Source organism: Gopherus evgoodei, chromosome 3 (genome assembly GCF_007399415.2).
Source record: "Gopherus evgoodei ecotype Sinaloan lineage chromosome 3, rGopEvg1_v1.p, whole genome shotgun sequence".
In the NCBI taxonomy this organism is placed as follows: Eukaryota; Metazoa; Chordata; order Testudines; family Testudinidae; genus Gopherus; species Gopherus evgoodei.
This window is the reverse complement of record NC_044324.1, coordinates 87,224,910-87,240,801: the sequence shown is the minus strand read 5'-3', so window position 1 is coordinate 87,240,801 and position 15,892 is coordinate 87,224,910. Positions and strand designations below refer to the sequence as shown.

The 15,892-nt window shown below is 44.8% G+C and overlaps 1 protein-coding gene across 4 annotated transcripts in view; it reads right to left on the bottom strand.

The window, feature by feature from the left end:
* GRIK2 (glutamate ionotropic receptor kainate type subunit 2) overlaps window positions 1–8,247 on the bottom strand; it is a 598,580-nt gene extending 590,333 nt beyond the window's left edge. For 3 of the 4 annotated variants that reach the window (XM_030556012.1, XM_030556013.1, XM_030556010.1), the window contains exons 1-2: window positions 8,124–8,247; window positions 2,323–2,726 (exon numbers count right to left, since the gene is read on the bottom strand). In XM_030556012.1, the coding sequence (XP_030411872.1) occupies window positions 2,323–2,437 (115 nt within the window). In that variant the 5' untranslated portion in view covers window positions 2,438–2,726; window positions 8,124–8,247. Of the gene's footprint in view, window positions 1–2,322; window positions 2,870–8,123 lie in introns of those variants that run through there. The other variant, XM_030556011.1, reaches the window with a different exon arrangement.
* Between the last annotated feature and the right edge of the window lie 7,645 nt (window positions 8,248–15,892).

Here is a 15,892-nt window from a genome sequence, read left to right as displayed (position 1 = left end):
ACTCCAATGGGCAACAACAGACAACCCATACCCATCAGTTCAGTAGCAAGGACATTTCGGAGTGGCATGTAGCACGGTGGGAACTGGGGCCGGGGAGGGAGAAGGCGGGGAGAGGAGGGTGCGATATGATTATCACTTGAAGATTTTCATTATACAATTATTATTCTCGGCTTCCCCCAGCCAAACGATCTAACCCTCCTGGGAATGCACAGCCCTTCTCTTACATTCAGAAAAAGGGCAGTTTTACTCCTGGACTAAATTAAAAACTAAACTCGATCACAATGAGAGACATGCAACAGGCCACGCTGACAAGCGAAAAGGAGCCCTTTTCCTCACTCCCAGGACTCCACACGAGAAATAAAAATAACTTTGCAGCCCCTCCCCAACCAGCAGAGACCGAGAGTAAAGGCGACTTTTTAAGCACAGAAAGGCACCAAATGGTTCCGAAGTGTCTTTCTAGTTTGTTGTAACAAACCAGTGTGAACACCAACCATCGGAGACTAACCCCAAAACCAAGATGTATGTCCCGGAGACAGACTGGGAGAGGAAGTTAGTTTGGAAAACACACTATATGCGGCCAATGGCAGCCCATTGGGAAAGGCACCCAATAAAACCCCTCTGTGACCTTAAAATTCTTATTTTTCTAATATAAAAACACAGGTTGATCAATGATATTCTAATAAGTGTTCCAGCCTCAATTCAAAAAGGTTGCTACTACTGACAAGGCCAGTTTGAATTAACCCACAGATCAGCATCTGGTGATGGTGGGGATGGAAGGGTGCTTGTTTTCATTGCTACCTCTGAAAGTAATTCAAACGCATAGATACCAACGCTCAGCAACAATTGTGAACCTGTTTCGGGTACAGACAGATAACTGGGCAGCGCCAGACGACATTCAGTCATTGCATGATTGCACTGCAATGGCAACGGAGCCGATTCAATGCAAACTAAACCCCGCAACGATATATGGACCTGTTTAGCCGTGTCCAAAGACACAAGCATTCCTGAAGATGGTTGCTAAGAGCAACCTGCCTTAAGCACTACCTTTAGACCAGATGAAGGCAGAAGAAAGTACACTAGCAATTCAGCACACGAGATCAACAACCACCCGTGGCCTTTTTAATCATTACCAGCCTTCCATTCAACACGAAAATGATTTCTTTAAAAGAAATGCAAGACAGTCTACCTTTCCCATGCAAACGAGAGCTGTTAATGGCTCCTGCAACCGCTACAGTGTAAACAATGCAGATACAGAAAAGGAAAAGCAACATTTTCTTTTGCATACGTAACAAGCTGGCACACAGGATGCCGCTTGCTTGGCACTGCAACTTTTCCAACGCGTGTACAATATGAGAGAGTAAGTCACACACAAACACTAAGCTAGTACCACTTAGGCTGGCGATTGACTGGATCAGTGTTCTTCGCAATTCTCACCACCTTAACTCTCATCTACTTTGCCGAACTTTTCACGCCCAGCTCTGCTCCAATGGCAGGAAACAATATGAGTTTCCAGCTGTTGTTGAACATTCCTTTGCTGCTGCTCCCCTAACTAACCCTATACGTGGGAGGCTTTCTAGCAGAAATGCCACACCCAGTTTTCAATACTAGTTTCCAGGAGACGCTGAGGGTTTCTGTGATCTTGGAAACCGCTATGCTTGTTTTCACTGCTCTGCGTATGACATCTCTCAGTCTCTTTGTCTTACGGGGGAAATAATTACCAAGTCACTTTCCCTGATGAGAGAAGCTTTTCTGAAATGTGTAATAGCCCTGCATCAGTGCCTCTTTGGTATCCCACTAATCGCTGATAACTAATATTTTCTACTGCAGCGGAACCCCCAATAAAGTAAAAGATCTTTCAAGAACAACAGAACTGAAGGTCTCTTCCAGGGTCACGTTAATATTGAATCTGCCCTGAAGCTCTGACTGAGAGAGGGCCATGGAAAAGCTGGAGGTCGAAACTTATCAACTAGTTGTCAGATTTTTAACTAATCAACAGCTATTTTAGCCGCGTTTCCTACTGCTATGGAAACAAAAAAGGCACAGCACAAGGAAGCCACACAAGCTCTGATCACCCCGCAGAGCTTCCGGGAAGCACGTTTGGCAGTCATTTTTCCCCTATTATTATTTATTACTATAATCGGCGACACAACAACAAACATTAATTTAGCCATGCGGACACAAAATAAAGAGGGTCTTTGGTAATTGATTCCAATAGCATCCCCCAGAGCCTCGTCTCTCTCTCCCCGCTCCCCACCTATCGACATAATCGTGCATAAGTATTCAGCCTGAAATACACAATGTAAAGTGCGGGGAAAATCTTACCAAATCTTAACACATGTGTAGTTCCTTGAGAATATCCAATCCACAATAAGCAAAGAAGGAGTCTAATGGTGCATCTGAAGACTGGATTAGTTAGAATCGGGGCAATAATCTTCATGGTGTTTCTATGCACACATGCGCTGCCTTACTTCCCCCTTCTAAGCGTCAGGTTCCCGGGTAGGGTAAGAGTGAGGATACGTAGACTGTTAGCCCTCAGACACGATCACGGCATGGTCACAGAGAGAGGAGAGAGTCTACGCTTCCCAAACCCATTAGCAATCCCTGCATGTTCTTCATTCACTGCGCCAAGGAGCAACCTTCAACTGCAAGGAATGGTGGGACATCCATGTTAGTCGGGGGAGAATCCTTGCGAAATCCAAACACACACAATGTCCAGCCGGGTAAACCTGGGAGGCAAGAAAGGAGGGAAATCGATAAGTAATCCAGCTCGAGAAATCGCTGAGCTATCGCCACGTAGCGAGAGTCAACGAGCTCCGGGCGTTTTAGTGGCGAAGCTTTTGCTGTGCTCCCATTCTACTGCACTGCTGCATAGCTTCTGACGTGAAGCCAAGATTAAGTGAGAAAAATTGAGATAGCTCTTCGCTTCTTAAGGCTGCCTGCCAGGCAGCCTTTCCAATTTCTGCTATGTAACCGACCTGATCGTCTCGCGTTGTTGAAAAATCAGCTCCGTTTTATTTACGTGCGTACAATTATTATTTGTGTTTATTTTCTACAATAGCTATTTTCCTGCAAAGGGGCAGCTATGGTGTACGTGAGCGCGCGGTTCTATAAAAATCAGTTAATGGATTTTAACAGCTGACTAGCTGGGTGGAAATCACTTAGCCTCGGAGCTCTGAAAGAGGAGGTATTACAAGGAGTGACTATGTCATGAAGGGTATCAGGCTAAGGCTTAGGCTAAAATAGGTCCCAATAGTTTAATTCGCTTCCTATTACTTATGCACATTTAATGCTATTAATGTAAACGTGATGACTTGTATACTGACTGTCTTTTGGCAACTTGTAGCTGACTCTGATCATCGGACATCCAAGCTTTAGCAAAGTACAGAACAATTTTGCAGTGTTAAAAAAATAAATAAATCTAATGCTAAATTGAAAGTCCTACACATTCATTTAGCTCAGTTTGCTTGAAACGACAATGTTATTTGAAAGAGAGGATGTGTAGATTTACATGTTTCATATTCTACACTCCAAAATGCCTCTCTATCTTCGGCACTAAACTCTCTTTGACTGTGGTTTTATTAAGGTTCTACTTTTTATACTTGCATAGCGAGACCTATGGTTAAAACGGGACTGTAGTCTAAACACATATAATATTCCACTATCCTTAGTAAGTATAACAGTACTTGCTAGTTTGCTTCTGGGACATTTAGTTTGCATCCTCAAACAGCTATGGACTTTTTTTCTTTTCTTTTCCTAATGTATTCCATATAAAGGTGCACTCATTCTCGGCAACATTTCAGATTTTCTTTGGTAATACAGTCAAGATACTTTAAGTTGTGTATTCATTCCTATGTGCATTCATTAACACACATTGGTCGAGAATGGACAGCAATTTAAAAAAAATCTGAAAGTGAAGCTTTCACTGAAGCTATTTGGGGTTTTTATTATGGATATTAAAATACTATTCCTAGTACCCCACAAGGAAAATGAATGCAGATTGATCTGTATGCTGCCTGGGGTTTGCCCTCTCTTTATCGCAGAAGAAAATCTCAGTGAGAGAGATTTTTTATCACAGAGGAAGACAGCATAGACTTGGCTTTACAGAACGTCAGACTGAAGAAACACATTCTTGGATCTATCAAGAGTGTAGCAACACAGACGTGAGTTATGGTTAATTCTTAATAATTCTATGCTTACTTTAGACATGCAGAATAAGTGATATTAAAATTGAAATTACCTATAATCTAGAAACCATGGGTTCATAAAAGCGTTAACAATTCACAATAACTTTCTACCCTTATGAGTTACTGATTTTCTTTGAACATGTCTTCTTCAGATATTGTAAAAATGCTGATGAAAAGAAATTTATATTCTGCGAGGGGCTTATTAAACTTTACTGATTTCTTGTCTTTAAAATGGAGGCATAACTGCAGTGTCAAAAATAAGTATCATGAATGGCTACTTCTGCAGTCTAGCAGGCAATTCAATCAAATGATTTGACTATTGGAGTACTCGAAAAAGAACACCTAGTGCTAAAAGCAAGGATATCTAGCGACTCCTTCAGTTCCCATTCAGAATATCTCTCAGGAAAATATACAGTTTGCCGTGCTCTTTCATGTATTTGCTGTTTCATTTACTCTGATCTACTTGTTCATATCTTATCTTGATCCAAGGAGGAATAAAACTGACTTCAATGGTAACTGTGTATTCTTAATTTTGCTACAGTAATGAATGAGCGGAGATTAGGCATCTTCAAATGCTCATTGTGTTGCGAATTATCAGAATGTAGCATTATTTATAGACTGAACTTTTAAAAAGCATGGAAAATTATAAGATTCATTGTCTTCTTTTGCAAACGTAGCGCATTAATCAAGATATGAGAATAAACTATTTTAACCATCTGTTATCCAAATTTATTTTCTTAAACTACCTGGACAAATATGCAGCTACCTATAATAAAAGACTAACAAAATTCCCAGCTTGCCAAGGCTCTTATACAAGCACTGAAACTTCAAAACCATGTATTATAAATGGATTTTAAAATTAAATGTTCAATATTCTACATTCCAAAACCTGTGCACATGCATGACATTCAAATTAACTCTCTTTTCACCCTCAATAACTGTCCAGTACTAACCTGACAGCACTCACTACCATGGACAGCGACTGGACCTGTCCAGCTGAAATACGGTGGCGATAGGAGGGCTGCATTCCCTTTTCAGCACCACGGAGAGCACCACTCCTTAAGCATTATTGCCGTTGAGCTATATTATCTAAGCCATGTGTCATTTTACGTGTCAAAATACATTTCCCCCCTCCAATGGTTTCCCAATATAGAAAGGGAATTAATGTATTTTATTCACACTTTTAAAGACGCATTCTATTCTTTACTATGTTGGCCGGACTGTGTTTTTGTTGGTATTTCACAGGGTTGCCTTGAGTATCTCCTTTATTATGTCCTACCACACATTTCTCTAGTATCTTATGAAAATATCTTTTTCTGAAGGAAGATTGTGGTTAACTCGGAATTCTTACATGGCGTCCTTACTTTTTGATAAGAAATGTCTTGCATGCCACCAAATATTTAGAACTCGGTGAAAAAAATTGCCTACATTTGATGGCTAAAAATAATTTATAAAACATATAATTAGCTAAAGCCTAAACTCTACCATGTCCAGATTCCCATCTATTAGGAGGATTTCAGTTTCTCCTTATTAAACACCTTTTAAAAACCCTTTTTCCCCCTCTTCTAAAATATTTTAGTATGAAAACTGAAAAGTATCATAGCACACTTCATTGCATTTTCCTTCCCAGTATTGTACACATCTAAAGGATTAACACGGTTAATTATACAGTATTTTACTGAGGGAGCTGATCTTGTCTTTTCAATGCTTGTCAACACTGCTACTCAATTCTTTTCGGATATAGGGCTAGCTGAAGCTGGTGTCCATTGGGATCCTATCCTCCACATACCAATAATCTGACACAATAAGATTGAAATATTCAGTTTCCTGTTATAAGTCTTGATTTGTTCTTCAACCTCACCGCTTGGTAGCTACATGTTTTTGTAGCGTTCAGGTCCAGCGCACAGGTGAAGCAGATATGAAAATACATGTTTCAGCTGCAAAAAAAAAAATCTAAGTAGACATTGCATAAATTCATTAAAAACTATGCTGGGTATTAAAAGCCTATTAATTGTGTGTTATGTGTGTGCCCTGTGTATCCAATGATCTTACATAAATAATGTTTCCTTAGGAAAAGGGGGATTGGTTTAAATTATGCATTTAAGCGATTATATATAAAAGATTACCTTTTATACAAAGTCTTTTTTCTTCAGAGCATATTTTATGTCCTTTACTTATACTAAAAGTGAATCTAGTTCCACTTAGCTACCACCTGCTGGGATATACATTTTTACCACAGCAATTTAAGACAATTCTTTCCATTATCAGGTCATAGCTACATATCTAAGAACTGACCAGAGAGCTTGTATCATGGGCCTTACATCACTTAACTTCCTGATTGTTTCCCTCCTAAGGATAACAGAGAGAAATGTAGAATCGGCGTGTGACATATGGTCCTTGACTCTTTGTTCCTTGGACATTTTTCGGTGAATTGTTGCAAACGCCTCAGACTTGTCCGCCACCAGATTCCTCCTGTTGTTGCAATCTGGTGAGAGGAAAGCAGTAGCCTCCTGCAACACCTGACTAACCCCACCAGATCTGTACACAGAAGTATTGCAGATTTGCTGACAAATCAGTAACCTGGTCCACCCCTTTAAACGTTTGCCAAAGTACTAAAATTAATGTTGATGCTATCAGTTAAAAACACATTGCGGCCCACTTGCACTCCACTCCCACAAGCTATAAAAACGGTAGGTCCTCCTTGTCCTCCTTGTCTGTTATTAGCTTAGTCCAGATTTATAACCAAGTTTCTGCTGCGCCGATGATTAATGACATTTTCAGATGGTAATTAATTTTGTAGCTGCTGAAGAGACGTGCATCCTAATTAACGAACTGAGTACGTGATAGATTTACTCGTTCAGGCACTTTTGGACTTCACAGCAATGCACTCCTTGGCATATTTTTAAGCAGCAAAAGCAAACATTTATGGCTTTACCCATACATCAGCTTTCTCTCCTTGTTTCCCTCCCCCCCCCAACAGTATCTGGGAAAGGTTGGGGAAGGATTTTTCTTTATTCCACCAACAAGTTTCTAAGGAAAAACTGAAGGGAGTTTTTTTCATTTGAACGCATTCCTTCATTTTCACTACACACGCTGTATTGGCAGTCACGACTACATGATACAGAAAGGAATGTTTCCCACTGAATACAGAGAGCCTCAGACACTAGCCAGGTTAACAGTGGGTGACTTCTCAAAGGATGTGGAATTTCATCTTTGATCAATAACAACAGGACTGTCTATCATAGTGTAGATGGTTGTATAATGTAGTAAATGACTGGAGGGTGGAAGGGAGGAGAGAAGGGGGATGAGACATCAGACGAAGTACAGACTATTGTCCACCAAGATCTCTAACTATTAAGTTAGATCACATGTCTTATCCTTTCTCCTCATACGGCTAGTTTTCTAAGGAAGGCGACTAGAGGTATTTTTAAGACAAAATCGTGACCCCGGAGAAGGAAGTAAGCAGGGTCACAAGAGGAGATGACACCCCTCAAGCTTTTGGGGCTAACTCGGATTCTGCTCTGGCATACTGTGACTATATAGCGCCGGAGAACCAAAGCAACAGATGCCTCCTGGATACTTTGGGGGAAGCTGGTGTTGCTTTTGTTGCCCTAACCTGGAGGATAGGGGTTGCCAGCTGGATGACTGATAACTAGACAGTCCGTAGGAATCAGAGGCAGCAGTGCTCAGCTCAGCCAGCTGCAAGCCGGTCTGGATTCGTTCAAAGAAACCCCGACAATGCCACTTACAACAAACCATGCCCGGTGCAATCACCAGCCCGGCGGCTCTTGGGTGTCATCTCTCCCGCCCCTGGCCCTCTTCCGCTCGCCCCCTCCTTGCCCCCTTCCACGGAGAGCAGGAGAAATACCCAAGCACGACACTCAAAGAGGCGCTTGCCCCTAGCGCGGCGGGGGTCCCGCCCCGGAGGGGAGTTCTTACCTTGCGATGCGGACAGGTGCTCGGCGCGGCTGGCCAGGTTCACGGGGCAGGCAGAGCCCGGGACCGATGCTGCCCACAAAGTAGCGCAGCAGTTGGCCGGGCTGTGAGAGCGAGGTGCAGCCGGCGCGCGGAGCTCGAGTGAAAGCGGCAGCGGCAGCGGCGATAGCTGCAGCTGCAGCCCAGCAAAGAGACACGCCTCCTGCCGGGAGCGCTGCACAGCGCCCTTTAAAGACACAGAGCTCCTATTCCTGTTCCACCGCCGCCGGGCCCCGAAGCGCCCCACGCGCCGCTCACACCCCCAGCCGAGCCTTCCTCAAGCACAGGCCAGGCGGGTGGCTGCTTGCGACCCTGCTCTTTTTGCCTAGTCCCTCCCCCGCAGGCACGTGCAAGCCCCGCTGCAGACACCTCCTGGGAGGGGACAGAGCTCTGCTCTCGCAGCTGGGGCCAAAGGCAGCCGTGAGCCGGATGCCACATTTTGGCTTGGGGGCACCGCAGAACCATACAACCGACCCCGTCCACAAGGAAGATTATACCACACGTCGCGCTTGAAACTGCCAAGATTTGAACCGCTGCCAAGGGGAAGGGAGAAGGTGGGGAGGAATCGGGGGATTGAAGAGCTAAGGAACTCACGCTGTCCTTATGGGCAAAATACCAGCAAGGAAGCTGAGTTACCTATAGCCTGCTGTGGGAGTAGGATCTGCATTTATTCTTCAAGAGCAGCTGTCTTGGGGTTTAGGAAGGTATTAAAACGTACAAATCTAGTTCTCTTTGGCTACATCCCTATTGCTTCCACATGAGGGATTCCTCTTGCCCTCCCTGTTTGAATACACAGTTCTAAAAGTGGGAAGGAGCTGAGTTCTAGCACTCCCCCACCCCCACCCCGCAGGAGCTGAGTCCCAGCACTGTGAGAATGTAAGGGGTGGAGGCGAATTTCTCTGGGGCGGGACAAAGATGCAGAGGCTAGACGAACGAACTGGTATGTTAAAGGCCATAGTTCTGGAAAGGAAGAAACAAACAGAACAGCTAATGGGAAGATCTGATCAAACATCTACTATCTCCCTCTCTGACTTGCTCCCTAACGCGACCTGACCCGTAACATTACCGGAGTTCACTTCTGATATGTCTAAAGCTCACAAATTAACTGTAGAAACAAACTGTAGACAGCAAGCCCGAGCCCTGTCCCGCTTTAAAGCAGCGCTGCAGGAATTTCATGCATTCTGCTCTCCCCTGTTCAGGTTCCTATGCAGCCTTACAAGAGTTTCCCTATTTTCCCATTCTCCCTCTGTTTTCTGCCTCCCATTTGAGACCTGCGTGGAAGCATTACAGGAATTCTCCTGCGTTCCTAGCTGTAGCTTCCCCCTGCGTTCTTGATTTCCAGCTCAGCTATGCCTGGAAGCTTTAGAGGAATTCCCCAGCTCAGTTCTCCTAACTTCCCATGGGTTCTGCTTCCTACCTGACGTGCGACCTGCAGTATTACAGATCTTATCCCGCACCAAGTGCTGCTTACATCCCCAAAAGAACTGCATAAAAATTACAAAAACAATCTCCAGCTGCAGTCAATGAGCTGGTTTCCAGGGGGAGGGAGGGTAGAGGGACCTCAAAGTGCATCAAAGAGTTAGTTTTTTGGGAGCTGAAAAGGTCCTGTAATTAAGTAAACAGCAGACTTTTTGTGCAGAGTAAATAAATAGTCAATGATTCCATTGTGCGGCAAAAAGCCGGCAGTACAGACCCGCGACTGACTCGCAGCGATTGGGCTCGGGTTGCTGTGACTTGCAGCTTAATCGGCCCCACAGTATACAGCTTAATTACTTGCTGCATACTTCCATTGCCGACAGAAAATTCCTTAGCCGCTTAATTTCCCCGAGGCTGTAATGGCGATAACTTGTGCACAGACCAAATACACTCGCGTAGGAAATCACTCGTATTAACCGTACGAGGATAAAAGAGATTGGGGATGAGGGGTGACCAGAAGCGGGGAGATCAGGTTTGACAGAGATCAACTGTGGGGTAGGTTAACGGAGAAGCTGAAGCCATTGGAACCCGGTCAAAGAGAAAGGAAGCCGGGGGACACTGACGAGATCAATTAAAAGATCTCCACGACAATGCAAACTGCAGCAGAAACTTCAACACTTCAAATCAACCAGGGGCCGGGGGGTCATGTTAAATCAATAGAAACATTAATATTTTGATCTCAAATGACTTGATAGTTCAACCTACTTTGGTTTATTATTTATGATTAATTATAAACCAGAATCTTATCTCAAAATATTGGCTTAGAAGTGCATATAAATAATATGTGATTCTGGTATATGTTTTTGGGTGGAGAAAAGAGGAGAGGGATAAAAATAATGTGGCATTTCAGTCCTTAGAAGGACATTAATATTCCAAGTTGACAATGGGTAGTATACAGGTCAGTTTCACCTCTACTGTATCTTTGCTGAGAGATTGGTTACTTCACATCTCCCTTTATTGCCCAGAATGAATTAATGTGCCCAAGAGATCTACCTCCTGCCCTTTCCACAGCCCAGCAATACCTTTCCCTAAATCTGTCCCCCCATGAGACATGAAATATCAGATTCCTCAAAGCCTAGGTAATATTATTAACACTTATCATCCAGAGATCTTAAAGTACTTTACAAATATGTCATTATCAGCATTTTCCAAATGGGGAACGTTGGGATGGGAGAAGTTAAGTGACCTGCACAAAGTCACACATCAAGTCAGCAGCAGACTAGAAAGAGAACCCGGGTCTCCTTAGTGCCAAGTATTCACATTCTCCAAAGTGGCATACCTTTCCATCTAATTAAAACTCCTATTGATGTAGCAGTTGTATTAGGGAAACAATGGGCACCCGCAATATGAGTTATCAGGAAACTGTAGCTAAAAGTTATCAAAGAAACCTTGATAATGTCATAAATCAGAGCATATGGAATCATGGGCAACAATTCATTAAGCAGAGCTCATTGAAACTTTCCAAAATTTGACTTCAGAATTTCAAATTCTGACACCAGACTCTCGCCACCAAAAAAACAGAATGATTTTTTCACGCACTAAACTGATTTTTTTTTACTTGCTACAAAGCAATTAAAATTGAGTTTTTGAAGTTTTGACTAAAATTACAGATTTAAACAAAATGGATGATTATTTGGCAAATATTTACATAAAAATGTTTTTTATTGTTTGTTCAGTTCTGCTGTTAAGAACTTTGAATGGAATTACATGGACTCTCACATAGCTATGTCCTATTGCATTACTGATAAAATAGTACTACTCCCCTCACATAGAAAAGTACTGTAGTTACTCATCATAAAGTACACAATGTATTGTATTCCTTTTTATCCATGATATACATTTTTTAAATGTTACAATTCCCATTGACTTCATTTATTGGAAGATAATGTCAAGAGTCTTGCTTGGTTGAATATTCAACACACGAATGTCATTTTCCTTCTTTCTCCTTTAATGCCATTGTAAACCTTGAAAGGTTCATGATCCCTCAAATAAGTTTTCTTGTAAGTTTGTGGGCAGAGTTTAACCTAGTCAGTGTAAGAGTCACAAGAGATTGACAAGAACAGCCATTTTGGAGAAGTTCTGACTGATCTCAGAGGGCTGACAGGGCGGTGAGGATTATAGATCCAGTGTAATGACAGCTGAATCAAATGCAGGGATTAAATTCAGGACTTCTGGGTGTACCAGCACAGGCCTCTACTTGAGCTAAAGGACCAAGTCCATTAGCTCAGGACCGGTAGCAGACTCAAATCTCCATACTTGGTCTAGCTACTAGAGACAACAAAGAGACATTGTGTTAGTGTGGCTACACATTCCATCTCAACACAGAAATTCCTGGCAAGCTTCAGAGACCTACAATTGTTCAAGTCCCTGTATGAGCTACCACTTGTAATACTTGAAATGACACTCCTGGTCAGGTTGTGTACAAGGACTAATCTCTGGTCTTTGGTACAAAACATGTACCTATACAGCTTCACCTAACAAAACAAGTCATTTAGCTTAAATGCAGTAGCAGTCTCATAACTCCATACATGAGCTCCATACATGAGCAGCTCCATACATGAGCTAACCACTAGGGGACAATAAGCCACATCGTGTTAGCATGGGTTACACCAGGAGGGTACTAATGCAGAATTGAATTCGTAATTGATTTTGTTAATGTCCATTTGTTATATGGTACTGTTAATTTAAACAAAAAATCTGCCTGACCACCTGATATCTTCCCTCATTTATTGCTATAAATTAATTATAAGAGATGGCATCAAAAGAGTTTTAGTAAAGCAGTAATATATTTAACGTGTCCAGAAGACATGGTAGTTCCCTTGGTAATTCATATGTTTGGGTCATTATATGATTTAGGTACTGGCTGTCTGGGAACATACTTCTCTTCCCTTGCACTGTCAAGGCAGATAAGTTCATCAGATAAGCTTATACTAAAGTTCCTATATCTGAATTTCCGGGGCAAGACCTTTTCAGCAGAGGGCCAATAACTCTAGAAAAATAAATGCTTATTTACCATAACTGTGGTTCTTCTAGATGTGATGCAGACATGTATTCCAAATAGGTTTGGACACACACTGCATGCTGAAGTTGGAGACTTTTGCCTAGCAATACCCATAGCGAGGCAACACTCACTCCTTATTCTTGTAGCCCCTTCTATATAAGGCTGTGCCATCCCTTCCTCGTTCAGTTCCTTAGCACTGAATGGCCAGGGGAAGACTCCATTGCAGAGGGAAAAAAGGGTGGGTCTTTGGTCTTGTGATCGTTACTCAGGTACACTCCGAGCTCCACTTCTGGTGGGGGGTACTGCGGCCTTGGCTACACTACAGAGTTGCAGCGCTGGTGAGGGGGTTACAGCGCTGCAACTTAGAATGTGGCCACACTTGCACAGCACGGCCAGCGCTGCAACTCCCTGGTTGCAGCGCTGGCTGTACACCCGGTCGAGCCTCGGGTGTAGGGGATCCAGCGCTGGTGATCCAGTGCTGGTCAGCAAGTGTGGACACTCACCAGCGTTTTTATTGACCTCCATGGCATAAGTAGGTATCCCAGCATACCTTAGAAGCCTCTCTGGTAATCATGCAAACTCCACTGCCCTGGGCTCACCTGATCCCTCCTTTAAATGCCCCGGGAATTTTAAAAATCCCGTTCCTGTTTGCTCAGCCAGGTGTGGAGTGCAATCAATCAATCAATCAATCAGCGACCATGCCTCCACGCACCAAACGAGCCCCAGCATGGACCAATGCAGAGCTGCAGGACCTCATAAGTGTTTGGGGTGAGGAGGCTGTGCAAGCACAGCTGCGCTCCAGAAGGAGAAATTATGATACCTATGGGCAGATATCGCAGTCCTTGATGAGAAGGGGCCATGAACAGGACGCGTTGCAGTGCAGGGTCAAAATAAAAGAGCTGAGGAGTACTTACTGCAAAGCTCATGAGGGAAATCGCCGCTCAGGAGCTGCCCCCACGACCTGCGTTTTTACAAGGAGCTGGATGCCATACTTGGGTGTGACCCCACTGCCAATCCGAGGACCACGATGGAGAGTTCACAGCAGGGAGAAGTGGGGGAGTGTGTAGAGGAAGGTGACAGTGAGGCTACTGGCGTGGAGGGAGACACCCCTGAGTCCCAGGACACATGCAGCCAGGAGCTCTTCTCAAGCCCGGAGGAGGCTAGCCAGTCGCAGCAGCAGGAAGTTGATGGTGAGGAAGAAACTGAGGATCATGCTCGGGGTAAGTAGATTTTTATGTTTTGGGAGAGGAGGGTTGTGGTTATGGTTGCCTGCATGCATGCCTAAACGTGGAATAGCCCATTGATTTGCTCTATCACGTCTCTGTAATCTGCCTCGGTAATCTCTTGAAAAGTTGCAGCCAGAGCGTTTGCAATTTGCTTTCTCAAGTTGATCGGGAGAGCCACCGTGGTCCTTGTCCCGGTCAGGCTAACTCGTCCAATCCACTGTGCAGTGAGGGGTGGGGGGACCATAGCTGCACACAGGCAAGCTGCATAGGGGCCAGGGCGGTATCCACATTGCTGTAGAAGACCCTCCCTCTCTTCTCAGGTAACACGCAGCAGTGATATGTCTGGCAGTAGGAAACCCTGTTGAGAATTTAGGGATACTTGAGTGCAGGGCGCCAGGTTCGCGTTTCCCCAGCCCATTGCGCTCTGTTGTTTCCCCACCCCAGCACGTAGCTAGCCCCGCGGTGAGCTCCGGTGTTATGCACCCCCCTCCCAGCAAGCATCCAGCACCGCAGTGCGCTCCGGTGTTCCCCACCCCCCTCCCAGCAGGCATCCGGCCACGTGGTGCGGTCCGGGCCCCCCCCCCCAGCACGTAGCTAGCCCCGCGGTGCGCTCCGGTGTTATGCACCCCCCTCCCAGCAGGCATCCAGCACCGCGGTGCGCTCCGGTGTTCCCCACCCCCCTCCCAGCAGGCATCCGGCCACGCAGTGCAGTCTGGTGTACCCCCCCCAGCACGTAGCTAGCCCCGCGGTGCGCTCCGGTGTTATGCACCCCCCTCCCAGCAGGCATCGAGCACCGCGGTGCGTTCTGGTGTTCCCCACCCCCCTCCCAGCAGGCATCTGGCCATGCGGTGCGGTCCGGTGTTCCCCACCCCCCTCCCAGCAGGCATCCAGCCCCGCGGTGCGTTCCCCCCACCTCACCAGCAGGAAGGCATGAACGTGGACCAACCTCACCCCCCCCCCCGCCAGCAGCTCGCCACCTTCCTGTTCACTACTGTCCCCTGTGCAGGACACCAGCTACCTCCTGTACCCAGTGCAGATAAACCCCAGTGACCCATTGGTCAATTCCCACTCCCAAGGGGAACTCGGGGGAAAAACACTCACCCCATTGCTCGCCATGACTTAGCTTCCCTGCCCTCTCTGTGTTATGTGAGGTATGTGAGAAGGATGCTACCAAAAGTCTAAAAAGTCCTTCACTGTGTGATAATAAACAATGTAGCCTCTGTGTATTACATGGTTCTATCTTTCTTTTTTCTAGTGACCTTGACTAATGCAGCCGGATCACCGGCCTCACGTAGATTGCAGAACTTGAGACGAAATCCCAGAAAATCAAAAGAGGAATTGATCAAATCAGTTATGATTCACTACAACAGAGAAAGTAGGAAGACACAGGAATGGAGAGAGAAAATGTATGAATGGAGACAGAGTGTACATGAATGGAGTCAAACAGAAAGCAGGAGAAAGGAATTGGCTGCCAAAAAAACCACAAAGCAGATAATAAGCCTCCTGGCTCGCCAAACTGAGTCTTTCGAGTCCCTCGTAGCCATGCAGGCAAATATGTACCATGGTAACCCACAGCCCTCCCAAAGCCCTCTTTCTTGTTCCCCAGTATTTCCACAAAACAACTTTCTCCAGCAGCCAGTTTCTTATTACCCCCAGCTGCCCCCAACACCTGTACGATCACCTACCAGCCCTGATAACTATAATTCTTACCCTGTGCACTCCACCCCCATTACCCTGCAGCATAGTAATCCTGAAGTGCAGCAGACATTGAATAGTGATCAAAATAGGACATATTCAAACCTGTGAATGTACAGTCCACCACCCTAACCCCCCTTGCCTTTTATGTACTGTATGTTGAATAAAGGATTTTTTTTCTTTTTCACTACGTTATATTATTGCAGGAAGTGGTAAATATTGTACCCCAAGGTAGAGCAAAGCACATCAAGGGCACCAAACATTATTGTTAGCTCTCAGCATCAAATTGCTCCCTTAAAGCATCCCTAATCCTTGAAGCCCTTTCCTGGGCCTCC